Genomic DNA, 23891 nt, shown 5'->3' on the forward strand with positions numbered 1-23891 from the left:
GAACGAAACCAAGCCAATCCTATAGGGATTGATAACATTTCTGCACAAAAAGCACAATGACTTGATCATGTGAGAGACTTGAGGTTGCGGCTTTTTAACATGTCTTAAATGCAGGACTTCCTTGTACCACACTCTATATCAAGAATATAACATTGATTGTTCTGGCTCCATTATCCCAAAAAAGCGAAGAAAACGGTTGAATCAGGGAATTTCTATTTCCCATTTGTCTCAAGATCTAGTCTCTTTTTCTATTTTCTCTCATGATGTGACAACTTACTGTAGTTCTGACTGCTAAATTGAGTTAGTGACTGATTGTTGTTGTAAGCTTATGGGACATGGATTGCTACAAGAACCTGTTGTGAGTTGCGATATTTTTTCTTTTTTCCTTCTTCCCAGAGTTTTTTTCAAGTTTTCTCTTTATATTTTATTTCACTCAGAGGTTATTTTTAAAAATTTCTTTGAATTCTCTGATATTTTTTGAAACTTGATTCATATGCTGTATGACTCAACCATGTATCCCTGTGTAATTCCTACACATATCCCTGTATCTTCCTCAGGGAGGGAATGTATTATTATTTTCCTCAGTGGGGACTATATTATTGTTGTGAACTTTGACTTGAATTTGAGCCTAATTTAGAACAAGAGACTACCTCTCAGAATCTAGAAGGAGCTGTGAAGATGCCTGCAGAGACCACACGCTGCACCAGAAGATCTAGATTGAACTTTGAGATATGGGGAATTTGAACTTTGGGGGGATTAAAATTCTTTTGTTTCGAATGTATACTCTTATGCCAAAAGGGGACTGCCCCCTAATTGGTTTTTTGTCAATGCACCTATTATTGGTTTTGTTCTTTTCCCTTTTATTTTCCTCTTATCCCCAAATTATTGCAATTTCCTTTTAGAAACTGTAATATTTGTATATACCTCTAGTTCAAGTTATGTTAGTTATATTTTCATGATCCATTGGGGAGACTGGTCTCCTAAAGGATCACAGTAGTGATTTAGAATCTTGAACCCCAGAGACTACATTTCCCAAAATCCCCTTTTTCTTTTGCTATTTGTGTGTCTCCTTATGTGGATGGAAGTTTGGAGTTTCTGTTTTCTACCCATGCTCCAGCTCTCTCTGAGAGGCTGGCTGGTGGTAGGAGTGTGGAGCTAGGTGAGGCAGGGCTTTTCTCTGGCATCTAATTTTCCCTTTTTGCTCTAAGTTGATTTTTAATAAATAGTATTAAAATAATATTTGGAGTATCAAATTATTAATTATAATCTTTACAACACATAGGGGATAAGGTATGTGGCTTATAGGCAGCAGAGCTGGAGAGGAGCAAGTGCTCTGGCTTCTTCCCTCTCCCCCTCTATACTCCCTGAGGACATTCCTCAGTTCATCCGCCCCTCTGCCCAGCAGTCCAATGAGAGAACTTCCTCCCTCCCCTGGGTGGGATAAAGGGGGTCCAGAGGGAGGGACAAGGTGGGGTTGGGTGGGACAGAGCACCCAGTCTCTGGGGGTGGTGCATAACATGTGGTCTCTAAAAGGTTCTCCATCACTGTCATAGCATTTCAAATATTTCTGCCTCACAACAATCCTATGAAGGAGGTCTGAAAAGTGTTTCTATACTTAATAGTATCATGGCAATATAGTGGCTTGAGTGCTGGACTTGGATTCAGGAAGAATTGGGTTCTAATATTAGTGATGTTTATTAGCTATGGGGCCATGAGTTAAATCACTTAAGCTCTTTGGGTTTTAGTATTCTCATCTTTAAGTGGAGATAATATCAGCACTTTCCTCCTGAGATTTTTCAATCAATCATCCAATTATACAAGGATTTTACTTAAGAAATTTTGTACTATGTGTGAAGTATTCTGGGATACAAAGACAAAAATTAAACCATCCCTGCCTTAAAGAATTTATATTCTAAAACTGAAGAATATATACCATATGCATGTCTACACAGAATATATACAAAATGAATACAAGTTAGTTTGGGGAAGGGGTGAAAGTCTTCATGAAGTAAGTGATGCTTTAAGTTGAGTCTTGAAGGAAACTAGAAATTCAAGAGGTTGAGGTGAGGAGGGAGTGCACTCCAACATGAGGGTCAGCCTGGGACAAAGGCTCAGAAACAGGATAATGGAATAAAATATGAGTGAAGCATCAACACAGAGAAGAGAGGGTTAAGAAGACCAAAGGTAAGAAGGGATTAAGTTGTAAAGAGCTTTAAATATCAAAGAGAGGAGTTTCTACTTGATCATGAAGGCAATAGGGAACTACTGAAGTTTGTTGAGAAGCTGGGGTGACATGATCTGATTTGTGCTTTAGAAAAATTATTTTGGCAGCTGTGAAGGACAGATTAGAGTGGGATGAGACTTGCAATAGGGAGAGCAATTTAGAAGGCTATTTCCATAGTCTCAGTAAGCGGTGACAAGGGCCTAAACTAGTGTGGTGATTTGTGTCAGTAGAAAGAAGTGGACATATACAAGAGAAATGAAGGTAGGAGGAAAAGATTTGCCAACTGATTGATTATATGGGCTTAAAGTAAGAAGTCGGGATGACTCCTACTTTATAGATCTGGGTGATTAAAAAGGATGATAGTACCCTCTATAGTAACAGGGAAGTTTGGAAGAGGAAGTGGTTTAGAGGGAAAGATAATAGGTTCTATTTTAGATATGCCAAGTTAGAGATGCTTCTAACATCCAGCTTTCACTGCCCAAAAGGTAGTGGTGTAGTATCCTCAGAGCTCAGGAGACAGAGTAGAACTACATAGATTTGAGAATCATCTGCCTAGAGATGATAACTGAGCCCATGGGAGCTGTTAAGTTCACCAAGAAAGAATTTAGAGAAAAAGGAGAAGGTAGCCCAGTTCAAAACCCTGGGGCACACCCACAGTTAGTGGGGATGACATGGATGATAAATCAGACAGGGAAAGAGGAGAATCAGGAGAAAGCAAAGTCACAAAAACCCAGGGAAGAGAGGAAGAAGAAGTAGTTCAGAGTGTGCCAACTGTAGCAGATTGGTCAAGGAAGATTGAGATAATGTATGTAAAGCATTTTATAAACATTAATGTGCTAAATAAAAACAGCTATAATTGTTGCTATTGTTATAATTATATTGTTTTATGAAGGAGGGAACTGCAACTCAGGAGGGTTGTGACTTATTCATGGTCCTAAAGCTAGGTTCAATTTGAAGGTAGGATTCTGTTGACTTCAAGAGTTCAACAGTTTTTCCAATGTACCATGCCTTTAGTTGTATTAGGACAATTGGTATTCAAACAAGAAAATGGAAATGAAGGCCATAGTCTCAAATATTAGGTCAACTTCATTGACTTGATGGAATATTCTAATTAGTTAGCACCTCCCTCCTCCACTCTGACTACTCACCTCCCTGGCTTTCTTCAAGACTAAGCTAAAATCCCACTTTCTATAGGAAGTTTTCCCTTATTCTTCTTAATAGTAGTGGATTATTTCCAATTTATACTGTACATAGTTGTTGTTTTTTTAAAGCCCTTAAGTCTTAGTATGAATTCTAAGACAAAACAAAGGCTAGGCAATTAGGGTTAAGTGATTTGCCCAGGGTCAATGCTAGGTTTCTGAGGCCAAATTTGAACTCAGGTCCTTAAGACTCCAGCCTGGCACTCAACCCACTGTGCTACTTTACTGCCCCATGTACATAGCTTATTTGTACATAGTTGTTTATATGTTGTCTTTCCTATTAAACTGTGAGCCCCCTTGAGAGTAGGGATTATCTTTTACCTTTTTTTTTATCTCCAGGGCTTACTTAGCATAGTGTCTGTCACACAGTAGGCACGTAATGATCACTGATATACTAGGTATTATTAGATTTGACATATATAAGAGCAGCCAAAATATAGAATCTCCTGTGCTGGAAGGAGTTCATAACCTAACTTCATAGATGTGAAAATTCAAACAATATGTAAATGTCTCCACTATTAGAATATGGCATCAAGTCAATGTTATTCTGGTCAGTTTAATTTCAAGTATAGAATTTTAATAGCACCTTCAGTGGCTCCCAATTAGCTACTGAATAATGTCCAAACTTCAATTCTGGTATTTAAAGCCCTTCACAGTCTGATTCCAAATTAACTTTATAATCTTACTTCTCATCATTCTTTCATCCAGGATACATTCAAGACAGACTAGATTAATGATTATCATCCAAACCGTCTGGCATTCTCCTACCTCTGATCTGCTATTCTTTTGATAAATAGAATTTCACAGAATCTCAGATTCAATTCAACAAGCATTTATTAAGTCCCTAATTTGTACAAGGTATGGGTACTACAAAGACAACAATGAAATGTAGTGAGGTTCTCACTTCCTACTCCCAGTGGTCTTGGAAGCCCTCTGGTACAACCCATGCTTGAAGAAGATCTCCCCATTCCTATCCTAATATACCAGACAAGTGATTATCTATTCTGTTGCTGAATATCTTTAGTGAGGAAGAAAACCATGATCTCTGAGGCTGCCAATTTTACTCTTAGATATCTCTAATTGTTAGGAAGTTTTCCCTTAGATCAAATCTAAATTTTCCTCTTTGAACTCTACCTAATGCTTTTAATTCTTCCTCTGAGCCCAAGAGAAACAAATCTGATCTTTTTTTTAACAGTCCCTAAAATGTTTAAAAATAGCAACTAGGTTATCTTCCCTTCCTCTTCCTTCTCCAGTTGAACATCTACCACTCCTTTCTCTTTGACTGAACTCATGGCATTAGTTTAAGGTCATCCACCACCTTATACACTCTTCAGATTATTAAGGTTCTTCCTATAACGGGATGCCTACCAATAAACACATTTTTGGGGGTATGATTTGACCAATGAAGGATAGCGTGCTGTAGCAGAAAGAAGGCTAGCCCTGAGACATGGCTTTGAATCCTCTCTCTGACAATTTTACCTGAGTAACCTTAATCACAGCATTTACGTGGTACCATGGATAGAACACTGGGCTTGGAGTCAATCCTGCCTGAGTTCAAAACAGGTCTTAGACACTTAGTAGCTGTGAGATCTTGGGCAAGTCACTGAACTTCTTAGCTCCTCACCTGTAAAATAAGGACACTTTGGAGAAGGAAATGGCAAATCACTCCAATATCTTTGTTAAGAAAACTTCATGGACAAAAGTCCATGAAGGTCATGTTCAGACATGACTGAATAATTGAATAACAATAGCTTTAATCAAGTTACTAAACTTAATGGGTCTAGATTTCCTCATTTTTTAAAAAACCCTTATCTTCTGTCTTGGAATCAAGACTGTATATTGGTTCCAAGGCAGAAGAGTGGTAAGGGCTAGGCAATGGGAGTCATGTGACTTGCCCAGGGTCACTCAGCTGGGAAGTGTCTGAGGCCAGATTTGAGTCTAGGACCACTTGTCTCTAGCCCTAGCTCTCAACCCATTGAGCTACCCAGCTGCTCCCTCCCCATCTTTATAATGAGAGGGATTTGACTAGATGGTTCCTAAATTTCTTTCCAGCTCTAGATAAAAAATCCTATGAGAACAGCAAGACTGCCATTTCCCTAATCCTAGATACTATGTTTCCCTTAAGGTAGCTTTATAATAAGCTTTTTTTTTTTGATTGCTACAACTTTGTTAACTCATATTGACCTTGGAAAGCTACTTCAACTCCTAATTCTGAATGTGAACATCATTCCTAGAACAGAAAAAATTGGAAGTTTGGGCCAAGCCTAAAGGAATGATCAGTTGACTATTAGACATCAAAGTCTAGATATAATGTAGCCAACTCAAACTCAATATGTTCAAAACAGAACTCATTGTTCCCCCTAAGCCGTCTACTCTTCTGAATATCTCTATTATTACTGAGGGAATCACCATCCCACCAGTCAGCCAGATCCACAAATTTAGTGTTATTTTCAATTCCTCTCACACTCACCCTATATACCATCCAGTCTGTTTCCAAGTATTATCATTTCTACCCTTACAATATCTCTAGTATACATCCTCTTCTCTCCTCTGATACTATTACCACCCTAGTACAAGTTCTCATCATTTCAAGTATGGATTATTACAATGGTCTGCTGGTGGGTCTCCTGGCTTCAAGTCTCTTCTTACTCTAGTCCATCTTTCACTCAGTTACCAAAATAGTCTTTCTAAAGCACAAATCTGATCATGTTATTCCCTTACTAAACAAATAAATGCAGTCCAGTGGTTCCTTATTACCTCCAGGATTAAATGTAAAATCTTCTCTTTAGTTTTTAACATCCTCCATAACCTGGCCCTTTCTTATACTTGATTCCCCTCTATATAACTTCTACAAACACAATTGTCTGCAGGTTCTGGGAATACAAATATAAAAACTAAAATAATCCCTACTCACATTTTATTGAGAAAGATAACATCATAATTATAGGCAAAATAATTACATGGTAATTAAAATACAAGGTACTTAGGAAAGTGAGGGCAGTAGTAATAGAAACTAGGGTATAGGCTTCAAGTACAAAGTTGATTAAGAAATATCTTGAAAGAAGTGAGGAGTTTTATAAGATGGAAGTAAAGACAGAGGATTTCAGACATGGGTGATAGCTTGTGCAAAGTTATAGAATTGAGACATAAGGTATTATGTATAAAGAACTGAGAAAAGGCCTTTGATAGGACCATGAAATGTTGGAAGGGAAGTACTTAAAATATGGTTGGCAAGATACATGAGGGTCAGGTGAGGGCTTTAAAAGTCAAATAAGAATTTATTTTTATCCTAAAGGAAATAGGGAGTCACTCATATTTACTTAGAATAGAGAAGTAACATGGTTAGGGGAAAAATATGGCAATTTTGTGGAGGCTGTAAGAGAATTGTGCTTCAGATAATACACCTAAGGCCAAAAAGAACATGACCTTGGGCAAAGGCCCAAAGTTGCATGGCCAGGGCCTTATTAGATATCATGATTAGGGCTAGAAAAACTGCCTCCTCAACCCCATCCTCCCCCAAAGGCCTGATGCTGCCCTTACCAAGGCCCAGAAAAAAATGCCAAAAAAATTAAAGACCTTGGACAGTAGGCCCAACACAAAGCTGAGTGCATGTTCCACATGTGGTACTTTCCTTGGGTGTGCTTCAATCCCTTAGCATCTTGGGATGTAGATTCTGGTGGATACATTTAAGCTTAATATGATACTGGGGACCTAGAGGTGACCTAAATTCCTTGCCTCTCTCCCTGAAATATCTAAGTATTTGTAGAAATATAGCCATACCATCACCTTCATTGCCACAGGGCTCTGGAAAGTATAGGTTTCAACCAAATGATGCTTTCCCAGTTCTATAGTTAGCTCATACCTTGAGCTTCCCAAATTCATATGCTTCTGAATTATGTCTTCTAGGAAGAATGGTTCATTCTCTTGTCTCTTCTCTTTCCCATTTGGTTCAATCATACCACTCTACATTCCCTTTTTCCTTGCCTTCCCCATTGTGGCCACTAGGACCTACTTCATCATTTAATGAAATTTCCTTCATTCTACATGTATTCTTTTTACAATTTTTTCATCTTCTTGGCACTCACACAAATCTATCTCTTTAAACAAATAGCTCTCAAAAAATTTCTAACTCTAAACCACCATATAAAAGATTGCTCCAAGTCACTAATATTAAGAGAGATGAAAATTAAAACACTTCACCATTCACTGACAAATATAAAAAATGGGAATAGTCAAAATTCGATAGGAATAATCAAATTTGGAGGTACAGTAAAAAGAGAGGTGAACAATAGTGGAATTGTGAATTAATCTGACCATTCTGGAAAACAATTTGGAATTGTGCTGAGAAACTGATTAAAATTTCCATACCCTTTGATATAGAGATCCCACAATCAGTCAAAGGTATACTCCAAGAACACAGAAAGATAGAAACATCTCTTGTACCAGCCCTTTTTGCAGTAGCAAAGTACTAGAAACAAAGTGAAGTTCATTGATTTGGGGAAGGGCTAAACTAAAAGGTTAGCTAAAGGGCTAAAAAAAATTATGGTACATTCATGTAATAAGAAATGATGAATATTCATCCATTAATTCAATAAATATTTATTAAGCATCTTTTATGTACCAGACACTGGTACAAAATTGCCAGTTTTTGTCTTCAAGGAACTTAAGATCTAGTGGGAGAGACAACAGGCAAACAAATATACAAAGCAAGCTATGAGCAAAACAAATAAGAAATAATTAAAAGAGGAAAATACAGAGTACAGAGAAGCATGGGAAGGCTTTTATGAATTGATGCAAATGAAGTAACCAGAACCAGAAAAACAATATATATATATATACTATTGACCAGAACAATGTAAATGGAAAGAACAACACTTACAAGAAACAGAAGGCTATGAAGTAAAGCTTGGCCAAGAAGTGAAGAAAATGCATCTCCCTCCCTGCTTTGCTAAAGTGAGAGTCTCTGGGTATGGAGCACTGTATGTTAATGTAAGACTTGGTGGCTGGTTTGGTGTTTTACTGAACTGCTATTTTCCCTCTTTTTTATTCTTTTGTTATAAGGCATCACTCTATGTCAAGGGAGGGGGGAAATGAAGATATATAAAAACAAAAGATATCAATAGAATTTTTTAAAATTTAAGTACTTGTCTCTGCTTTCAAGGTCATATAACAATTATAAAATGTACAGTCACAAAAAAACCACATGAAATTTGTTTTAAAAACAAATGTGTTCAACTATGAATTTACTTCAATAACCCTGAAAGCATGCCTTCAGAATGGAAGCATTCATCTTGATAACTCAGATAAGATACTACAGCAGTTCTTTTTTTGTTTGTTTGTTTCATGATTAAATTACAAGCACAAAGATGCAACCTAATTGTCTAAGACTACATATAGAGCTGGTTCCTTAATCATTAAGAAACTCACCAACTGTTTATCCATCTTACATATACTAGTCAAAAATGGCTAAAGGGGTTTCAAGGTAGATCATTCTGCTTGCCTGATTGAAATAGAAGTTTTAAATAATAAAACCTTGGATTCTGAAGTGCTCTAAGAGCTTTCACATTTAATATAATAATGCTATCCTTCATATTTGAAGATGACACTACTGACTGATTCCCTGTCCTCCCCCAACCTCCATCACCATAGCATGAAGTTTAAGTTATTTTTCCAGTAGTAGAGATAGATTTATGTTGATTCATTTGTATTCATGTGTTCATTTCTTCTTTTAATCATGAGTATATATTTGCCAGAAGGCTGGCTCATATTAGAGTTATAATCTATAGTCAAAGAATAGGACAAAGATTTCTGGTCCCCCCTCTGTTTCAGTCAGTGACTTAATGATATATTGGGAAGACTTTGTTGATACAAAAGAAAATATTATATTTGTATAAAGAACTTGGGTTCAAATCCCAGGAGTACACTACCTGTGTAACTTCAAACAAGTCAGTGAAATATTCCATTATATGAAACAATCTCCTGCCTTTGGGGTAAAGAGGTAAAAAAATGCTTTTCCATCAAGCCAGGTATCCTAGTGGTCTTCTGTTTTCCAAGGAAAGAGAAGGAACACCATTTCATTACATCTCCTGCTTTAGCTCTCTGATTTGTGAGAAAAGAAGCACTACCATTCCTTTAGCTACTCTCACTATTCCCCTCATCTGAATTGCCTATAGTCCTGAAAGGATGCCAACCTAAGGTCAGATCACTAGGGATATTGATAAACTTCTTGAACTCATTCCTCAATGATTAATAAACTCCCACTTGAACACATCCTTCCCATTTCAGTAATTCAGAATCCACAGCTGTCATCATCCAAACACCTTTTTTCTCCATTTTCCCACTGTCTGATCCCTTATTCACACTGTCCTCAAACCCACTGTCTCTTTCTATCTATCTATCTATCTATCTATCTATCTATCTATCTATCTATCTATCTATCTATCTATGATACTTACTGTGTTCTCTGGAATGTCTCCTCCATAAATAATAAATTTGCTTTCATCTGAAATTTTTTCTTTTCCTACTCTTTCCCTCTTCTGGCTCTCACGGATATCTAATGACTCCCCAATAACACAACCTTCCTAGCCTCACTTTCCAGCACTGGTTGTATTTCTACTCATTCCTTTGATTCACTGGTCAAAGTGGGTGGATTGGAATACTCCCTGCTTCTCACTGCTACTTCCAGGTTCTCCCTCTATCACTATCACTCCCAAACCTCTGCTCCATTGAGGTTTACACATATATATTTGCCACCTTATTAAAATTCTGGTAGCTGTTGTCTATCACTTTCCAGGGCACTTCCCTTCTGTTTTCAATTAGTTTAGTGCCCGATGCAGTTTTTTTCTCTTTCCTAACTCTTGCCCTCCTACTAGGGTACAACATGCATAATGATACTTTCAAACATTCTAAGCTCATAGTTCTTCAATGCAATCATTTCACATTATTTTTCCTCCCCACTTCAGGTGCATACAAAAATGATTATACTCACGATCTTGCCAACAAACACTTTCCATGTACATGAACTCTGAAATTCCCTTATCTGATCACAACCTATCATCATTCCTCTTCTCCCTCGGCCTTGCAGCTCCAACCCCATTCTTCCATCTTCTCACTGAGATTTCCAATCATTCAAATTCAGTTCTTTCCCAGATCATCGTATCTGCACTGGCTACACTCCCTCCCCTTATTTCTCTATCTTGATTCTTTGGTAAAAGTTCAACTCTACATAATCCTTTTCCCTCAAGTTCTTTTCTCTCTTATCATATAGCTGAACCTAGAGAAAAATCATACAACAATGAGTCCACTACAAGTTTATGTTCTATGATCTCAACTAGGTTCTCATGGCAAAGCAATCCTTTTGTGCCTCCCTAATTAACTAAATATACTACTCATCACAATGGTTCTTCCAAACCTTTTCATCCTTTCTCAAACATTCTGCAGCTCCCTTCCTCCCACCCTCTCAGATAATAATCTTGCTTCATAATTTACTGAAAAAAATTGATGCCACTCACCAAAAGTCCCTCTTTCCTCTTCCTCCCTCTCTTGCTTCACTTAGATGACACCTTCTGTAACTTTCCTTCACTTTTGTCTCACAGAAAGTATTAGTCTTTCTCTTTGCCAAGGAAAACTCCTCTGTATGCACATTATATATCCTTCTTCTCCAAAAGATTAGAGAACATCATCTCTACTCTTTCATTAACTTTCATTTGCTTCTTTTCTATTGGCTATTTTCCAGTTACCTATGATTATGTCCACTTCTTACCTCTCCTTAAAAACTTGATCCATCTATCCTCACTAGCTATCATCTTATGTATCTTATCTGTTTTGTGACTTAATTTCTTGAGAAGGCTGTCTACAGTAAGTACCTCCCAATTTCTCTTTTATTCTCTTAACTCTCTACAATCTGGCTTCTGACCTCGTCATCAACTGAATCTACTCTCTTGAAAGTTACTAACAATCTCTTGCCAAATCTAATGACTTTCTTTCAATCAGGAGGCAAATAGGAATAAAATTACTTGTCTAGTACATAGCTGAGGCTGAATTTAAATTCGGATCTTTCTGACTCCAGACCTGGTGCTCTATCCATGGTACTACCTAGCTTCCAGAAAGCTAGGACAATGTAATTTGAGATTCTTCTAAACAGGTTCTCTGGACCCAGCTCACTAGTTTCTTCTTCAAATCCTAGGCTTACTGTTAGACAATCAGGAAGCCTCATAACAAAAACAGGCAAATAGGACAGTTCATATCACTTCAAAATCTGAATCCCTTGGCATGACATAGTTTTTATAATAAACACCCCCATTTTTAGATAGACAAATATAATTTTCTTATTTGGCCTTACAATGACTATCTGATAGGGAAAGCAGATATTATTCTCCTTTTTGAGAGACTAAAGCACTAAGGCTAACTATTCTAAGGATTTTGCTCAAGAGACAACAAAATGACATTGTGGACAGAATGAAGGCCCCAGATCAAGAAGACTTATCTTCCTGAATTTAAATCTGGCCTCATATATTTATTAGTTATGTAACCCTAGGTAAGTCACTTAACCCTGTTTGCCTCAGATTATTCATCTGTAAAATGAGCTGGATAAAGAAATGGCAAGCCACTCTAGTATCTTTATCAAAGAAAACCCTGAATGGAGTCATGAAGAATTATGACCGTACAACAACAAATTTTCCTCAAAGAACATATATTCTAGTACAGTGATGGTAAACCTTTTAGAGATGGAGTACTGAGCAACCCCCCACCCCACCCCCACCCCCAGGCCCTATTCCTTCACCCCCAGAGAACAAGTGCCACTCCTCTCCCCAGAGACCAAGTGTCATACCCCTCCCCCCACCACACACTGGGTACACTCTGCCCCTCCCCTTTACCCCACACACAGAGGAGGGAGAAAACACTCCCATTGAGCTGCTGGGCAGAGGGGTAGATGAAGTGAGGAATGTCCTCAGCAAATACAGAAAGGGGGAGAGGAACAGCCCTTCCCAAGTCCCTCTGTCTTTCTAGTAACAAACTCTGGGGGTAAGGAGTGGGGAGGGAGGCGTGCCATCTTTGGCACCTATGCCATAGGTTCGGCATCACAGTTCTAGTAGTTCATGTATCCTATATCTTGTGTTCTACCTAATAGATTATGTTGTTGTTATTCAGTTGTGTCTGACTCTACAGTATCTCATGGACTTTTCTATGGGGTTTTCTTGGGAAAGATCCTGGTTTGCTATTTCCTTCTCCAACGTGCCCTCATTTTGCAGATGAGGAACTGAGGAAAATAGGTGTTAAATGCTTTGGCTTGGGGCATACAACTAGCAAGCATCTGAGGCTGGATTTGAACTCATATCTTCCAGATTCCAGACCCAGTTTTCTATCTACTATGTCACTTAGCTTCCCCCAATACATTATATATTATCTTTAACAAAACAGGTGCTCATATGAGCCTTTGAAGAAATGTAACAAATAAAGCAATCAATTTCAAGTTGTATTAGGAATGTTGTCTATGCATTTTATATTAGAACAGAGTATAATAACTTCACTGATTGTGCAAAGGGGAGAAAAATATCATATGCTACATGAAAATATTTATTTTGTTATACAACTTTGTGGTTGAAATTATATGATGAACTCTAAGCAAGATAAGGGGGAAATTTGAATTTCAAACAAGGGTTTTTTTTGGTCATTTTAGACGGTATAAGTAATAAAACACCTACCTTCTCAGGATGAATGCCACCCATTTTCTTATTGTGCTGATAAAGGTATGAGCCTGTATTAGGTACTGATAATCCTAATGTCACTTTATTTTTTTCCACAATGTCTTGTTTAGACTTCCTCCTTCGAGACCGTGGTAATGGCAGGAAGACATCATTATGTGAACTTGAACTCTTGACATACTCTGATAGATTGGCTGACTTGTCTTCTGTATCATTACTACTTAAAAATGAAACTGACTCACTGTTGGGGTCATCACGTTCATAATTAGAGCTCAAAAATTCACTGCCAATTAATGTACCTGAACTTTGTGTTCTTTTGTCCAGGTCACTTTTTTCCCTTGACAGCTCAAATGAAGTTTCCTTAGAGTAACTGACTGGATCCCAAGAAAAGCTTTGTATGAAGCTTTCTTCAGTTTGCTGTGACCTTTTCAGATTTGAAATTTCTTCTTCCTTATTATTCTTCCAGTTTGGGTCATACCGGAGATCTGAGTATTTGTCCACTAACAGTTGCTGACTGCCCAAAGCAGAAAAGAAATGTTGAATTTTTAAACAGAACATATTTAAACATGAGATTCAGTTTAGTAATTTATCTTAATATAACCATTCTTTTCTACCTTATTTTCTTTTCAATATCTTTATGTCTGTTGATAAAGAGGCATCTTAGGTTCAAATCTGATCTACAATGGTGGCCTGAACCTCAAATATTATTTTAAAGTTAACTTTCCCAGAAAAAAAAAAACAATATAGGGAACTTAAGTACCAAGAGCTCTTATTTACCCAAACATCTATACATGGGATATAAATCTTACAATTTACTTATAAATACTAGAAAATAATACATAGAAAAAGAGAAAGATCATCTATAATAATCTTTGTTATTAAATATTTGTGACCTACAATAACCAAAGCTGAATACACAGTAACAGTGATTAAATAATCAGTTACTATTATAAAACTGTACTCAAATGATGATCTTAGAGCACTACTTTTTATATAAATATGTGCTTATCTAAACAGGCAGAGAAAAATAGTGAACTCAGGTAATTAGCTGGACAGAACTTATTCTGAAGTCTAATATTTTTAGGGGGAAAGCAGTGTTGTTTTTACCAGACTAATCCAAATTGTTTATTACAATGACTGAATTACCTGTATAATTACTTAGTTTGCACTTCAACTTGCCTGTTTAGATAGAATACAAACAGATTTAAAACAAAACCCCAAAAAGGAAACCCAAAGCACAACTTTGAGTGAACACTGAAAATGTCACCCAAAGCCTGTGTTTGGTTTTTTGTTTTTTTCAATTCAGCTTCTGGACTATCAGGTCCAAACAAAATACCCTGACAAAGCAATGAATACCTGAACAGTTTCACATGAATACAAAGTATATTAAACAGTTCTGACAGAGGAAAGTTAACCAATCAGTAATCTACTTATAACTCAAGGTAGAGCTCTTCCTTCTTTCCACATCAATCTCAATTTGTAAAGTATTTCCTACTTGCAAGTAAACATGAAAAAAAAATGTGAGTTGTAATATGGATATTTAATGGCATCTTTGATCTTCAAAAGCAAAATGGGGGAGATTTTCCTTCCTTGAGCACAGTAGCTGCAATACACTAATCAAAAAGAAAATGTAAATCTAGACCTTTTAATGCTATTTGATATACTCATTTTCAGAGGACATAATTTTATGCTAAGTAAACAAACTAACGGTCTATCTAATACTAATTTACTCTCCTTAATGTGGACTTAGATTTCTTTAATTTGGTGCAAACCAAAACAGGGAGCAAAAAGTCAAAACTCCCAAGTCTTGCTCAATTGTCACTTAGAATTTATTTTATAGGTGTAAGTGAAGAAGCAAAACTCCTGAGAGGAATAAGATTGCCCTCTCCCACACCCCAGTGTCTTAATGTACGGTGGAAGGGGTCTCAGAGGTTATCTAGTCCAATAACCTCAGTTCATAGATGAGGAAACTGAGGCCCAGGGAGGTTATATGATTTTAAGTAGTAGTAAATGTCAGAGCTGGGATGTGAACCTAAATCCAGATTCTTTGATTACAAATTCAGCACTTTTCCCAATGTAGTTAGTTTCATCCTCTCTTCCTCAGTGTAGATTCTAAAACTAAACTGTTATTTTAACTACCACAATTTACTGTCATAGAACTTTTACTTCAGATAGTCTAGTCTACTCTGTCCCTTGAACACACCATGCTGACACCTATTTCTTTGCCTGTGGTCTTGGAATGATCTCTTCTATATGTTTTTAAAATTCAATTTTATTTTATTTTATATTCATTTCTAAACCCTTCCTCCTACCTTTCCCCTTTTCTTCCAGTGAGAAAGTAAGAAAAAATTGTTACATATAGTCAAACAAAACAAATTCCCAAATTGGTCATGTCACAAACAAACAAATAAAAAAAAATTAAGCCTTATTTTGTACTCTGAATACATCATTTCTCTATCTGGAGATGGGTAGAAGGTTTTCATCATGAATCCTCTGGAATTATGGTTGGTCATTGTATTGAACAGTTCCTAAGTCTTTCAAAGTTGTTTGTCTTTACAGCATTGTTGTTAATTGCAGAACTTGTTTTCTTGGTTCTGCTTACTTCTCTCTGCACCAGTTCATGCAGGTCTTCCCAAATTTGTTTGAAACTATTCCCTTCATATTTTTTTACAACACAACAGCATTTCTTCACATCCATATACCATAACTTGTTCAGCCATTCCCCAACTATTTGGGGACCCTTTTAGTTTCCAATTCTTTGACACTAAAAATAACTGCTATAAATAATTTTGTACACATGGGTCCTATTCCTCTTTCTTTGATCTCTGGAAAAGTACAAGGAATACAAAGGAAATAAAACCCAAATATTCAACCCTCAAGGAATTTACATTCTATTGAAGGGATACAAGATGCATATAAATAAATACAGTAGACATGGAAAACTGAGGAGGGAGAAAACACTGACCAAGGGGAAAAAGGAGAGGGCAGCACTCACAGGGAAGGTGGCACCTAATCTGAAGCAAGAGAGACATCAGGAGGGATTATATGCCAGGCAAAGGGGACCATTAACATAAATTAATGGAGCCAGGAGATGGAGAGTTGAGGTTGGAAAATAGCTAGTAGTTTATGAAAGACAGTGATTTGAATAAAATTGTAAAGATAGCTGGGAACTAGCTTGTGGAAGACCATAAATGCTAAGCTATAGAGTATTTTATCCTACAGGCAATGGGAAGCCACTGACATTTTTTGAGCAGGTAGGTGACATGGTCAGACAATACCTTAGGAAGCTTGGGCAGCTGTGGAAAAGATAGACTAGAGGAGGAAAAGACTAGAAGCAGGAAAATCATATAGGAGTTTCTTTTTTTAATTAAAAAAACATTTTTTTTCCAATCACAAAGCATTTATTTTTCCCTCCTTCTCATGTGCCACTCCCCCCACTGGTAAATGAAAGAAAACATTATTGTAATGAGTATGCATAGCTAGCAAAACAAACTTCCACATTGACCATGTCCAAAAATCTGAATATCATTTGACATATTTAGTTTATCACTTTATGTCCAGAGGTGGATAGCATTTTTTATGATTAGTCCTCTAGAATTATGTCACTGCACAGAACCTTAAGTCATTCAAAGTTATAGCTCTATAGCAGTGAAATCATGAGCTGATGAGATCATGAACTAAGGATCTGGTTGTAGGAGTGGGGAAATGAGGACAGGGTCATGGAGGTAGAATTGACAAAATTTGGTAACTGAGTGGATATGGTAAATGAAGAAGGAAGTATTAAGATTAATTTTGAATAGCAAGTGTCAGTGATCCATCAAATGATGGTTAGTTTCAAAAGATACATTTAAAAAAGTATTCAGGTGTAGGAAAGAAGATAATGAATTCTGATCTATATAATGAATTTTAGATGCTTATAGAAATATAGAAAATAAGTAGAAGATTTCAGATTCAAATCTAGGTACTCTTACTACAAACCTAGTGTTCTTTTTATTGCACTATGAAATAAATTATATCAGGCCATCCACCTCCAGAGAAGGAACTGATGGGAGCTGAATGCAGACCAAAACATACTTCACTTTTTTCCTTCTTTTTTGAGACCTCTTTCACAAAAAGGCTAATTTGGGGAAATGTTTTACATAATTGCACATGAAAATATGTTACCAGATTGCTTACTGTCCCAGTCTTGGGGAGGGAGTCAGGAGGAGGAGAAGGAGATAGAAGAGCATTTGGAACTCAAAATCTTTTAAAAACCTTAATGTTAAAATTATTTTATTTATAATTAGGGGGAAAATAAAATGTTATTTTTTAAATGTTATTTTAAACAAAAAAATTATGTCAGGTAGCAATTCTCAAGTGATATAAGGCAGGCATGGTACAGTAATAGGTCTGTGGAATAATGAAAATTAGTGCATATGTAATATGTGGTATGTGTACTATAAAATGCCCACCCAATTAAGATTTGCAGCTTCCAGATGATTTTTTTAAAGCTTCTATGTTAAATACACACACAAAGTCAGTTATAATGTTTCCTAGCTTTTATTTCCATTCCAATATCATCTGATAATAAATTTGTTATGGTAATTGAAATTTCTGAACTTTTTTGGGAAGTTATTCTTAGTTCTGTGATATGGAAATCACTTTAAAAGACTGATATATATTAATTTAAGGTCGCCAAGGAATTCAGCTATGTAATTCCTAAAAGAAAACTCAAGTCAGCAGTCAACCTTTTATGGAGTTTTAATTACAAACAGGAGGAAAAAAAGTATTAGAGGGAAAGAGAGAGAGAGGGAAAAGGGAGAGAAGGAAATAGGGCTTAAATACCCACTCTGCTTAGGCTAGGCCAAAGGCCCAAGGCCTTGGATAGCCGAGGCAAAGAAAGGAGATCAGTCCCTATCACTCACGTGACCAAAATGGAGAAATAGTCTGAGGGCCTCCACTCCAAGCACCAGGCTCCAATCACCACCTCTCTCCCACACAGGAAGAAAGAAGCCCTCCTCAGCTGTCCTCTACCTCATTTACTGTGTCTCCCCTGTGCCAATGGTGACTCTAGCTTAACCTAGGACCGCCCAGAGGTCTGTCCCCTTTGCACATGTCTGTTGAAGGCCACATTCTCAAATAATTAAATCTTGAGCTTTGCTGCAGCCCTTCCTAAATCTTGTTACCCTGAGTAGGGTGGAGATTGTAGTTTCCAAAACCTGATTCTGTTATTCCAAGTATCTCTATTGTTATTGATCAGGAAATAGCCAAATCCCATCCTCTAAAGAACAGGGTTGAGTATTTTTGAAATTCACAGTTCTAATAGCAGTGTTGTCAGATACATGTACTAAACAAAAAATAGTATCATATAATAGAAGGCTGGTTTTTCTTTTAAACATTTAATATATTTCATCTGACATAAATAGTAGTTACAATAATAATAACTGATTTTAATATGGCACTTTGACATTTGCAGAAGTTACATACAGTAGTTCATTTAAACCTAACAACAGTGCTGTGAAGTGTGTCTCACAGATATTATCCTCACTTTGCAGATGAAGAAATCAAGCTTCTGAAAGATTAAGTGAAATCCATACTCACAAGAGTTAGTTGAGTGTCACATAGGATTTATTTATTTTTAACATTATTTTATTTGGTCATTTCCAAACATTATTCATTGGAAACAAAGATCATTTTCTTTTCTTCTCTCCCCCTCCCCTCCCACCACCTCTACCATAGCCGACGTGCAATTCCACTGGGTATCACACGTCGCATAGGATTTAAATTCAGATCTTCCTGACTCCAAGCCTAGCACTCTAATCACTGTACCATACTACCTTCTTGCATGTTGTTCCTTACCAGTCTGTACTTTCTGAAGTCATGAATTAGTATACTTTGGTTTTTGATATATACCACATTAAATAATCATTGTTTAAAAAAACATTATTGAGATTTATTTCATTAATGGTCTTACAATTTCGGGGGGATGGGACAAAACCAGGATGCTTAACTCAAATCCCAAGCACTTGTGTTGAGAAACAATGTGATGAGTCAGGCCTCACACTCACTGCACAGGGCCCAGGCCAAAGGAAACATGACAGCTGGAGGATTACGTGAGAAAGGAAAAGAAGGGTGCAAAGCAGTGTAAAAATCCCCTTAGAAATGAAGGCAGATGAAGGTAGACCTTTAGTGGCAGAGGAGTCTGGTTGGAGATTTCTCCATGAATAGACAGAAATCTTGGGCAGGTTTCCTCACCCCTTTAGGCTTAAATCCCCCATCTCTACAGGGGGTGGACATCACTATAATGGGGTGAATCTCTACCTAAGGCCCTACCCTCCTACATGGGCCAGTGGTGTTGTACAGGGGGAACCTGTAACTCTCCTTAGAGTTTAAATTATTCTTTGATGGAAAGTTAGTCTGAAATACACTAAGTGGCACTCTAGTGACCTGATGAATTAACATGCATCTCTATGCACCTAAATTTTCAGTAAGGTTGGAGGAAGGGATAGGAGTCATAGATACTTCCAACAATCTGGATCAACAATGTAACTTCAGCAATCAAATGGAAAATAAAAATACTTCAACAACATTTATTTTTAATTAGATGCTGAAAGTTTACTAGGGAGATAAAAATTAGTGAAATTATACTGTTTTTACACTTTCTGAGAGAAACAATGATGATTTTAAGTGGTAACTAGGCAGAACTTAAGGGCTCTAAAATAAATTTATGTAGAAATTACATGGCTAATAATGGGATTTTTTAACTAAAAGATTCAGAGCCTTTTGTAGAATAAGAATATACACACACAAGTCCATGGATATGAAACTGTAGCTCTCATAAAAGCTCTAATTACAATCCACATCCATTTATACCTGCCAAGTAACAAGGACAGTCTTAAAACATCCATTTCACCTTTGTTGATGAAAACTATGTTAAAACAAATAGGTGATGGTGCTTTTGCAATGGCATAAGCACAGAAAACTACAATACTTCCCAGGAAACAAATCTAATGGTTGAAATAGAATATGATACTGAAGAACCCCATTGTGATGAGATTGTGTGCTTAGAAGCTCAATTGTATTATGTGGTCCAGGTCACTATACTGGAACAAAATGAGTGTAAAGTACCCCTTCATCAGTAATCATCTGCACACAAAAGATGCACCTCTTTCCCCCCCATTTGATAAAAGGTTAGATGGACAATACATACACAACCGCTTTTGTTACTGAACAGACAACAGATGCCAGGTCTCCTCTTCAGATTCCTAGGTTAGTAATGGATGCAGAGAAGTGGAGGAAAGGGGGTCTCATATGCATATGCCATGATATTTGCTGGAGTTAATGGACTATATTTGAGTACTTACAGTGATAACTTCAAACAAAATAAAATCAAATTTCCATTTAATTAAGAGCCTCATATTCAGCATAACATTCAGTCAAAAATTACTAAAATTAGAGCATGTTTCTAGTACAATTAACATCCTTTGCACTCACAATAAAATATTCAATAACTGGCCATTTTGCCTGTTGAGGAGGTGAATAAAAGCATTGCTATTAATCATTTAGCTGTTATTTGTTTGCCACTTTATTTTAAGTAGGCAGTTAAATTGAAACTGCACATGTTATTATTGATTCAGGTTAAATTTAATCCTTTTAAACAGAACAATTATTCTCAATTTATATGGCATTAAATCTTTTATGCACGTGAAAAGTAAATTCAATTTTATTTAAGTATAAAGTTTTTAATGCTTCTTCTTTAAAGTCGTATGATGCTGAGAATGGTTCCCAAAAGATTTCTAAATTCTATGTTCAGCTTAACTACCATCAAAAATTGCTTAACCAATGGCATTTCAATAGCATGAAATAAATCCAAAAGATTAAAAGTAACTTCAAATCATATAAAATAAATGGTTATACAAATAATAAACTGAGATATTTCATCTAAGTTTTTTCACATTCCACAAAACAGAGATAAAAACCTTCATTTTCTCTAGTGTCTCTAGGGTCAAATGCCAATATATTCTATAATAACAGAAAAGAGAGGCTTAATGAACCAGAATACACTTGTGTCTACATAGGCAAAATGAAGAACTAAGCAATAATTCTGTTAAATTGAGTACTTTTAGTTACATATGGATACACTAAATAATTTCACCCAAAGACCTTTTTTCTTCCTCAGCCACAGGCTTGTAAGATATGTTATCCAGATATTTCTCTCTAATGTCTATATGTATTCATGGATAAAGCCCAGGAATAAAATGAAAATATGGAACAAAGGATAATATTAACACCAATTACAAGGTGAATTTTATTGTCTCATCTCCACTAAAATAATTATTTTGCATAATAGGGGATTATCAATGCTTTATTTAGGAAGAAAAAAACTCATATTGGGCCCTGAAATATACAGTACATTCTGATATTTGGAACTTAAATTTTCCACAGAAGCCTTATAAGTTTCTTTACTTCTCTCTAAATAACCTAAGCAGCAAAGGCCATAGCTTTCTAAAAATTAAATGTTTCTTATGAAGAATATTTTCTTCCTGTATTATATTGCTCTTAGTTTTTGGTTCGCAGATTTGAAAGTCACTATACCCTATATTTTAGATAATTCTATTGTGCAAATCCCAGAAAGTCATATAAATTTGTGTCAGTGAAAATCCAAATAGTCAAAACTACAACAAACGAAATTTCCTACATGTTCTAATTTTGTTTCTGGTTTGAAAAGAAATGGTTAAGTTAAAGATCAGAGAACTAAAGGAGCTCTTAGATCTCTAAAATCTGATTAAGCAACCAAAGATGATACTTAGGCTGAATAAAGAATCTAGTCTAACCCTCTCTTTATAGATAAGGAAACTGAGGATCAAAGGGATTTCATATGTGTTAAAACACCACTTGTAATTTGGTTGTCCTCTATCCAAACCTTTTTAATTGTCCACTGCATAGTTTTAGTTTATTTAAATAATTGTACTGTGGATGCCAGCCAGCATTTAATATTTTTGGAAAAAAAGCAATAGTGAACCCAGGTTTAAATTAATTAAAAAAGAACTAATGGGAAATCTCCCAGGAAGCAAAGCTTGAAAGCACAATAGACAAGCGTTTCTAACTAGCAATTTTGCTTTTAATAAATATACATCAGAACCACACGAAATCTTCCATGTGCTCCTGGGACTGTTATAATGACACTATGTCTAATCAAATGATAAATGTCAGAGAGTAATTAAGGCAGAATGACAAACAAATCCTCAAAGAATAGTAATATTGCAATAACATTAAAATTTAATAGTAATAATAATTACTTGTTTTATATAGGACTTTAAGGTTTGCAAAGCACTCTCAGAATATTATCTCATTTTATTTCATTTATTGAAGTGCTAGTAGTTATGAATGCCATGAAAAACTAGGAAACATGAGATCTTGAAGGCTCCTTTTTTCTGTTTCATTCTTAGTCTCTGAGAGTTGGAACCTTAGAAGTTATCTAGTTTAAAGTCTCATTGAATGTAAGATACCCTTCTCTAACATCCCCAACAAATGGTTGTCTGGACCTGCTTCCTCTGGCACTTAAAAACTATGTACCGCTTAGAAAGTAATTTAAACTATTTAAGTTTTAGTTTCTTCATCTGCAAAACTCAAATTATTCAAATAATTCAATTAGCATTTTATTAATAGCTTTTATGATTTGTTAGGTACTATTCTAAGCACTCATTAGAACAAAGCAAATGTGAAATAGTCCCTGCCCTCAAGGAGCTTACATTTTAATGAGACAACAAAAGCATACATAAGTATTTACATAATGAATACAGAGTAATTTTTGTAAGGAATGCACTAGAAGCTGGAGGAATCAAGAACGGCTTGATATAGAAAGTGGCACTTGAGCTAAGTTTTGAAGGAAACCAGGGATTTCAAGAAGCAGAGATGAGAAGAGAATGCCTTTCTGGCATGGAGGGCAGCTATCATAAAGGCAAAGAGACTGGAGAAGTATCATATTCACCAAAAAGCAAATAGATCAATATGGCTGGATCACAGAAGATAGTAATGTAAAAAAAGACTGTGAAAGGTAGGTGTGGTCTAGGTTTTGAAGATATTTAATGACAAAAGATAAGAGGAACCACAAAAATTTATTGACCAGGGGGAAGAAACATGATTAGATCAGTACGTTAGAAAAGCCACTTTGGCAGCTGTGAAAAGACAGATTAGAGGATAGAAAGATTAGTTTAGGTAACATAGTAGATAGAACTCCAGGCTCAGAGTTGGGAGGATCTAGATTCAAATCTGGCTTTAAACACTTCCTATAGCTGTGTAACCCTGACCAAGTCACTTAACCTCAATTGCCTAACCTTTATTGCTCTTCTATATTAGAACCAACACTAAAACAGAACGTAAGGATTTTTAAAAAAAGAAAGAAAATGGATTAGAGTGGCCTTTGGCTTGAGGCTAGTCTGCCAAGAAGTGATGACAGCTTGAACTAGGGTGGTAGCTAGGTGAGTGGAGAGAAAGGGAGGTATGTAAGAGATGTTAAGAAGGCAGAAATGACAAGTGCTGGTAACTTTTTTATCAACTAGCTCCTTCCCTAGTGCCTTAAAACATATCTGAGTCCCTCTCATCTTTTTAGACAAACAAAAACTTCACCAGATCATTCTATCCCCTCTTTTATCTCTTTACCCTTTCTCAGCCAAACTCTTTTTCTTTCACCTTTGCCTCCTGTCCTCCAGTGTCATCACTCAACTGAAGTTTCATTCTTCAGAATCAATGATGATATCTTAATTGCTAAATCTCATGGCATTT

At 36.3% G+C, this 23891-nt stretch overlaps 1 protein-coding gene across 3 annotated transcripts in view; it reads right to left on the minus strand.

The window, feature by feature from the left end:
* Positions 1-23891, minus strand: part of JHY (junctional cadherin complex regulator) — a 162239-nt gene that overhangs the window by 107089 nt on the left and 31259 nt on the right. For all 3 annotated transcript variants that reach the window (XM_007494618.3, XM_007494619.3, XM_016433786.2), the window contains exon 3: positions 13128-13641. In XM_007494618.3, the coding sequence (XP_007494680.1) occupies positions 13128-13641 (514 nt within the window). The remainder of the gene's footprint in view (positions 1-13127; positions 13642-23891) is intronic.

This window comes from Monodelphis domestica, chromosome 4 (genome assembly GCF_027887165.1).
Source record: "Monodelphis domestica isolate mMonDom1 chromosome 4, mMonDom1.pri, whole genome shotgun sequence".
In the NCBI taxonomy this organism is placed as follows: Eukaryota; Metazoa; Chordata; class Mammalia; order Didelphimorphia; family Didelphidae; genus Monodelphis; species Monodelphis domestica.